Source organism: Sinocyclocheilus rhinocerous, unplaced genomic scaffold (assembly GCF_001515625.1).
Source record: "Sinocyclocheilus rhinocerous isolate Xijiao unplaced genomic scaffold, SAMN03320098_v1.1 scaffold511, whole genome shotgun sequence".
Lineage (NCBI taxonomy): Eukaryota > Metazoa > Chordata > Actinopteri > Cypriniformes > Cyprinidae > Sinocyclocheilus > Sinocyclocheilus rhinocerous.
The window spans coordinates 89894-97888 of record NW_015656163.1 but is presented as its reverse complement, the minus strand read 5'-3'; the positions used below and the strand labels follow the sequence as shown (position 1 = coordinate 97888).

At 34.3% G+C, this 7995-nt stretch overlaps 1 protein-coding gene across 1 annotated transcript in view; it reads left to right on the top strand.

Annotated features, from left to right (window-relative positions):
• The window catches only part of LOC107719700 (signal-induced proliferation-associated 1-like protein 2), a 219610-nt gene extending 212092 nt beyond the window's left edge, over positions 1-7518 (top strand). The window contains exons 21-23 of the mRNA XM_016527187.1: positions 2516-2633; positions 2720-2801; positions 6455-7518. Of these exons, the coding sequence (XP_016382673.1) occupies positions 2516-2633; positions 2720-2801; positions 6455-6601 (347 nt within the window). The 3' untranslated portion in view covers positions 6602-7518. The remainder of the gene's footprint in view (positions 1-2515; positions 2634-2719; positions 2802-6454) is intronic.
• Positions 7519-7995: the final 477 nt, after the last annotated feature.

Here is a 7995-nt window from a genome sequence, read left to right as displayed (position 1 = left end):
AGATTTATACATCATCTGAAAGCTGAATAAATAAGCTTTCCATTGATGTATGGTTTGTTAGGATAGGACTAGAATATTTGGCTGAGATGCAACTATTTGAAAATCTGGAATCTGAGAGTGCAAAAAAATCTAAATATTGAGAAAATCGTTTTTTAAAGTTGTCCAAATGAAGTCCAGCAATGCATATTACTAATCAAAAATGAAGTTTTGAAATATTTACGGTAGGAAATTTACAAAATATCTTCATGGAACATGATCTTTACTTAATATCCTAATGATTTTTGGCATAAAAGAAAAATAGATAATTTTGACCCATACAATGTATTTTTGGCTATTGCTACAAATATACCCCAGCGACTTAAGACTGCTTTTGTGCTCCAGGATCACATATGTTCTGATTGGCTGATGGTGTGTCATATCATGCATTTTAACTTTCAGTGTGGACAAACCAATCCCTGATCAAAATCATTTTCAGATTTGCTCTTTCACTCCATTACATGTGAACAAACTGTACTAAACCAATGTTAAAATGAAATCTTGCTCATTAAAACCTCAGTGAAAGGCGGTTTGAGAAACAAGTGTCTGGACTGAAGTGATTTGTGTGGGTTCAGAGGGACTGCTCCTGTTTGTACAGTTGTCCTCAGCTGACACTCAAACAAATGAGCCGACGAACTGCTAAAACCAGCCCAAACTGCTTCACACACCATAAATACACTTTAAAGACTGATGCAATATTTGGAAACAAAGTTATAGTTTTAGAGAAGATGCTTGTTTCTGGGTCTCGCTGTGACCCAGAATAACACTGCATAAAAACACTGAGAGATCAATTTAGCTCGCAGCATATTTGCCCTCCATTTGCATCAGCGAGCATGAATGGAAGTCAGCAAGAACAGAAGAAGTGTTTAGAAAATGCAGAACAAATGTTCATAAACACTGTTTTATTGAGTAACCCCAGCTAAATGCTCAACAATTTCATAAAGTCATATACAAGCGTGACTTAAGACAACTAATGTTTTTTAAAGGGGTCATATGATGCTGCTAAAAAGAACATTATTTTGTGTATTTGGTGTAATGCAATGTGTTTATGCGGTTTAAGGTTAAAAAAACACATTATTTTCCACATACTGTACATTATTGTTTCTCCTCTATGCCCCACCTTTCTGAAACGCATCAATTTTTACAAAGTTCATCGGTCTGAAAAGCGAGGTGTGCTCTGATTGACCACCTATCCAGTGCGTTGTGATTGGCCTACAATACTACAGCGAGAATAAAAGTTACTCCTTCTTTCTTTGCGTGAACATTTGGGTGGTGTTATGCAAATCTTCCCACATCGTGACGTAGATATGTGAGGGCGTGTTAGAACGAGCCGTTTTAGGTAGGCGTGGTTAACTCTTAACTTTTACAAAGAATATCTCTTTGGATTTGAGACTTTAGTCTTTGCAACTTTACAGATCTTCTTTGTGCACCAAGATCTTGTAACACTCCAAAGAGAAAGGAAAAATTGAAATCGCATCATTTGACCCTTTTAAGATTCCCGCGGCTCTTTAATGTAAGTTTCAGGACACATGGTCTCACTCTTCTTATTAATTACAAACATAAACTGGATACAAACCCGGCGTTAGATATGAAAAACTGATCTGAGGCCAGCACAAACCTGTTTTTTAACATGTGAAGGGTTTCATCAGATGTGACATATGGCTGAAAGGCCTCATGACAGACAGCAATGAGAATGTGAATACAGCTGAACTGTGTTTTATTGTGTCTCCCAAATCAATGCACATTTCCCATACAAATTCCCATTATCATAATGCAAAAAAAAAAAACTTTGCATTTAATTCTGCCAGAAAACAGGCTATATAAATAAACAAAAATAGTCTGTTTTCTTGATAAATTAAATGCAGATGCATTTTTTTATTTTAGCAGTATGGGAATGAGAGTTTGTAGCAGAAATGTGCCTATAATAATAATAATAATAATATTAATGCAGACATAGTTTATTTTCTTTCAAAATTAAATGCAAATGCATTTATTTATATTTTTGCATTATTTGAATGAAAATTTTTAGAGGAAATGTACTACTACTACTAATAATAATGCAAATACGTATATTTTGTCATGAAATTAGATGCAAATCAAATTTATTTTTTTTGCATTATGATAATGAAAATTTGTGGAGGAAATGTGCTTATTATAATAATACAAAATGTTGTCATTTTATTGCAAAATTAAATGCAAATGAATTTTTTATTTATTTTGCATTATGATAATGAGAATTTGTAGCAGACATTTGCTAATAATAACGTCTCGGTTACGTATGTAACCCTCGTTCCCTGAAGTGTGACTGAATTATTAACACATTATCACATTACTATATATACAGTACTCTGCCATTATATATTATTCAGTTGCAGTCGTGTCTCATTCAGCACTGAGTTTGCTGTCGTTTTGTTGTATATGTATCATTGTGATCATATCGGTCCTGATCTGAGTGTGTCTGGTGTTTCTTTGTGTCCAGACCAGCGCGTGGCCTCGTTCTGCACCATGACGGACATGCAGAGAGCCGAAGCGCTGCAGATCTCGCGTGAGCTCACCAGACGCGTGGCAGCCGCTGAGGGAGCCGCACTGGAGGCCGGGTGAGTTTAACACCGAACACACACACACACACACACACAATATACTGTGTTCATGCTCAGACTAACAGCTCTGTCTCGCTCTTCAGTGATACGTCTCCAGCCACGCTGACGGGTAAAGTCAATCAGCTGGAGGTCATCCTGAGACAGCTGCAGTACGACTTGAAGAAGGTAAACTATCCCGTCCTGATGGAAAACAATAGCCGTGTTTCGTAGGTCCGGCATGATTTTACTTTTTTTTTTTTTTATCATTGTGTATTGGACAAGATGGTCATTACTGTATTATGTTAATGAGATATATTTTATTTATTTTTGGTAAATGGGGTAAATTAGGGTAAAAATAGGGTAAATTTCTTGCTAAATTAAATGCAAATGCTTTTTTTGTATTATGGTAAAAAAATAAAATAGGGAAATTGTGCATAATAATAATAATGCCAAAAATTGTCTTAATTTTCTTGTATAAATTTGTACAATTACTATTATTTTTAAAAAAAAATTTGCATTATGGTAATGAAATTTTGTAGAGGAAATGTGCTTATAATAATAATGCAAAAAAGTTCAATTTTCTTGCAAAATATTTATTTAGAATTCAGTTTAACTTGAATTTAAGAAAGTCAGTTGGAGGTCATCTCAAGATGGCTGCAGAATGACAGTATGGTGTGAAAAAGGTGGACTATCCCATCCTGATGGAAAACAATAGCCATGTTTTTTTTAAGTCCACTGTAGATGTTTTTACCCATTAACAGGACCTTATTTTCTTCACGTCTCACTCTGTTTTGTGAATGCGAGGAAGTGTGTCAACTGGGTTTTGAGGGGAATGATAGGCAAACAATGTGTTAAAGTGTGTTGTAATGGGCACCAGAATGCAGAATTGCCACCTCGTCGGCCCAATTTAATATCCTGCTACCTGCCATTTGAAATGACTCAGCTCAGCAGAAATAACTCCAACAGCCCATGATGCACCTGATGTAATGGCTGATAATGTTAAAGCGTTCACATCAGGTCAATATATGTATAGCTGGTGTACAATGACTCTAAAAAACTGTAAAGAGGAGTTATGAGTCCTCTGAGACCTATATCATCCATACTAATTAAACGTTTCTAGAACATTGTATCTATTTGTGAAACTTTTCTTTGTCTGTAATAAGATCTCAGTGCAAAATACTCAAGAGGTGAAATTTATGTTAGCATGTAAAATACTTTTGTCCCAGAGGTTTTCAAACTTTAGAGAACATTTACATTTAGAATATATATATATAACAAAAAAGAAAACAAGCAGTTAGAAAACGAATAGAGAGTGCAAAGTGTTAGAGGGCCAAGTCAACAAATAGATCAAATAGAATTAGAATGCCGGCTCAACATCGTGATGTCTGTCAGCCATCAGCAATGGACGATGGCATCGTCTATCGGCCCAACCCTAGTAGAGAATGAGTTGAAATGGTTAAAATGGTAAAATAAAAAATATAATTTAAAATACATAATAAAAATACATTTAAATTGAATAAATAAAAATGGGTCGGTATTAGGTCCGTGTACGTTGCGTTCATTCATTTTTTGATTTAATATTGAAAACAGAAACATGAGAAAACGGCACCATTTTCATTTTTCGATTTTTAAAAAACATGAAAAGACAAGAATTCGCCTTAATTTTTCGTTTTTACATTCAGGGGTAGAAAATGGATAAACAGCTTGAATGTTCGATTTCCACGTGTGGGAGGGAATTAAACGCCCCTTTCCACTGATTAGTCAAGCAAAAATGAAACAGTGCCGTCATCATGTCGTCTTCAGTTCTGTGCAACAGAATAAGAGTCCTCCGCAGTTACGGTGTTTATTGTAACTCCTGCATTTCGTCTCTCTCTCTCATCAAACAACGAGACTAACAAATGGACAGGGTTTACTTCTGTGTAGGCATAGTTTCTCTATGGCAAGTATTAGGTGCTTATTGCAGAAATATGTATGTACCTCGGATCTGCAGCCACATTACCCTTTTAGATTTCTTTGGTGCACCGCACATTTTATTTAGCTGTCCAGTTATCAAAATCTGTGTGGCAAAGATGCATGACGCTCTGGACAACACGGGGCGAATGCATTAACATTATAGTGAAGCACAGACCAGTATTGATTTTAGTGTGCATACGCAGTACAGTTTCATTAATAATGAGTATGAATTGATTTCATTTTAGACGCAAAACAGTGTGTTTTATTTGACAGATGTAATTGGTAACACCTATAATGTCATATTTTTCAAATATTGACTAAATTCAGAAATGTAATATTAAAGGTGACATATTTTATAAAGTTAGAAAAATGCCCTTTTCTATAAAAATAGCATGTATTATATTTATATACATATGTGCAACATGCCGTCGGATAATGACAGTATCATATAAACTTCTATGAAAAAAAAAACTCGAAATAATAATCAAAACAGTAAGATATCTTTATATTCTCACTAAAACCGATACTGGTCTGCGCTTCACTATAATGTAAATGTCACGCAGCTTTGTGTTGTGTAATGCTTTGTAATGTGGCTGCAGATCTGAGGTAGGCTACATACATATTTCTGCAATAAGCACCTAATATTTGACATATAGAATCTATGCCTACACAGAAGTGTAAGCCCCATCTAGGCGCTGCCCCAGTATGGTTTGTGTCAAGCCATTTGTTAGTCTGGTTATTTGATGAGAGGGAGATGAAGCAGGAGTTGCAATAAACGCTTTAACAGCGGAGGACTCTTATTCTGTTGCACAAAACTGAAGACGACAAGATGACGGCACCATTTGATGCTTGCTTGACTAATCAGTGGAAAGGGGCGTTTCATTTCCGCCCACACGTGGAAATCGAACGTTCAAACTGTTTATCCATTTTCTACCCCTGAATGTAAAAAAAATGGTGCCGTTTTCTCATGTTTCTGTTTTCAATTTTAAATCAAAAAACAAATGAATGTAACGTACACAGACCGTATTACCGCCTTCATAGTATTACAGAATTTGACAATATTACCACTTACCAAGTATGGTTTAAAATAAATTTATAAATAAATAATGAAATAAAGTGTAATAAAAAATGACAGTATTGTCCATTTCTAATTTGACAACATTATCACGTTTACAAATATTAGCGTTTGAAAAAAATTTTTTTTTTAAACAATTTTAAAAATAAATAATAAAAATAAGACTAATAAATAAAAATGACAGTTTTACCACTTTCTAATTTGACATTACTGCTTTCACACTGTTACAGAATTTGACAGTATTAATACTTTAAAAAAAATTTCTAAATAAATAGCAAAATGACAATATTACCACTTAATTTGACAAAATGACCGCCTTCACAATATTACAGAATCTAAAAATACCACCACTTAAAAAAATTACAAAAATTTATAAATAATAAAAAAGAAAAAATTGAATGAATAAAACAAAAATTACAGTATTATCAATTTCTTATTTGACAATATAACCAGTTTCACAATATTATATAATTTGACAGTACTATCACTTTAAAAATTATTTAAAACATTTTTTTTTTTTTAAATCCCAATTATATTAACAGCCATAGTGTTTCTCTTCAGGTTAAAGGTGTGTAAGAAAAAATTAAACACTGCAATAAAATAGAATCAAGTTATTTATTAATGACAAATTATTTTACACTGCATGTACTTTTTTTTGTTTGTTTTTTTTGTTTACTTGCTTACTCACACTCAGGTTGTTCTTGAAGAATATCCAAGGCTGATATTTTCCATATAATGACAGCATATAGTGAGCACCATAAAACGGCTAGTTCACTATATTCTGAGGTCATTGGTTCACTTTTGTGCACAGGAAAAGGAAGACAAGGCGATCCTGCAGGTGGAGGTGCAGCACCTGCGGCAGGACAACATGCGTCTGCAGGAGGAGAGCCAAACAGCTGCCGCACAGCTCAGGAAGTTCACCCAGTGGTTCTTCCACACCATCGACAAGAAGCCTTGATGGAGACCACTGAAGACTTTCAGGACTGCACGCCATTGACCTACACTAGCAAAGCCCGATTCCTACTGCAGTTCAATCAGATGCAGAATGTAAGTATATTCTGGACTGAAGAAGAGTGTAGATGAGCAGCGAAGACACACGGAGGCAGGTTTAGCACGGAGAATGTACTCAATTAGCAACTAAACTATGTTTCTGGAGGTGGATCATGAATGTAACACATCAAGACTTGTCGAGACGTTTCATTTTCTGCCTCCGTTATTGAAAGGTGCAATCAAACGTTGAAGTTCAGCGGGTCAACGGTACCTTTTGAATCATTTCTGTCCACAATCATCAAGTTCTGGCAATAAGAGTCATGGATTTGCCAAGCAAACACAATGCGAATAGTTCGTGAAGCTGTAAATGTTGAGATTGTGCCTCAAAGAAAAGCCGAAATGAAGCAGGTGTGTGCATAACGTGGCTTTCCTCTCCTGCCTCGTCTCGAATCCACAGTCACATGCCAAAACTCTGTGTCCATGTCTGTACAGAACCTCCAATCAAGTGTCTTGTGTTTAACACTGTTATTTAAGCTTCTTTCACCTAAATTAGTTTATTTTATTAAAATGAGCGGCTTCTGGAGGAACGGCTGTGAGAAGGCCATACTGTGACGGTTTTGCCAGGACTGTGTCCGATACATAGATATATTGAGGATTTGTCTTTTTTTCCCTCATTCCAACATTTGGATGCTGCTAGATAACATTATGTTGGTTTCTATGCTTTTACAAATGTGTTTCTCTGTAAATTTCATGTAAAATGGGACATTGGTTGCTTTTTTTTTTTTTATAAATGTAGTATGTAAAATAAATCTGATGTGTCATCTTAATATTTCAGGTCCTAGGAAAAAAGATTTATGTGTTTATAAGTGTGTGTGTGTGTGTGTGTGTGTGTGTGTGTGTGTGCAATGATCATTACTTTTATTTTATTTTTTTATTTTCATTTTTTGCGTTATGGTAATGAAAATTTGCAATAATAATAATGCAAAACGATATGCAAAAGTTCTTGCAAAATAAAATGCAATATTATGGTAATGTGCATAATTGTAGTAACAATAATAATAATGTAAAATAGTCATTTTCTTGCAAAATTAGATGCAAATGCTAAATTAAATTTTCATATCCAGAAAGGTGCTTAATTTTCATTAATAGTAGTAATAATAATAATGCAAAATTTTCTTGCAAGATAAGATGAAAATGCAAAATAAATTAATTTTATTATTTGCATTATGAAAATGTGAATTTGTTGGAGAAATGTGATAATAATCATAATAATAATTCAAAAACAAATAGTGTTTATTTTCTTGCTAAGATGGAAATGCAACATATTTGTATTTTATATTTTGCATTATGGTAATGTGAATT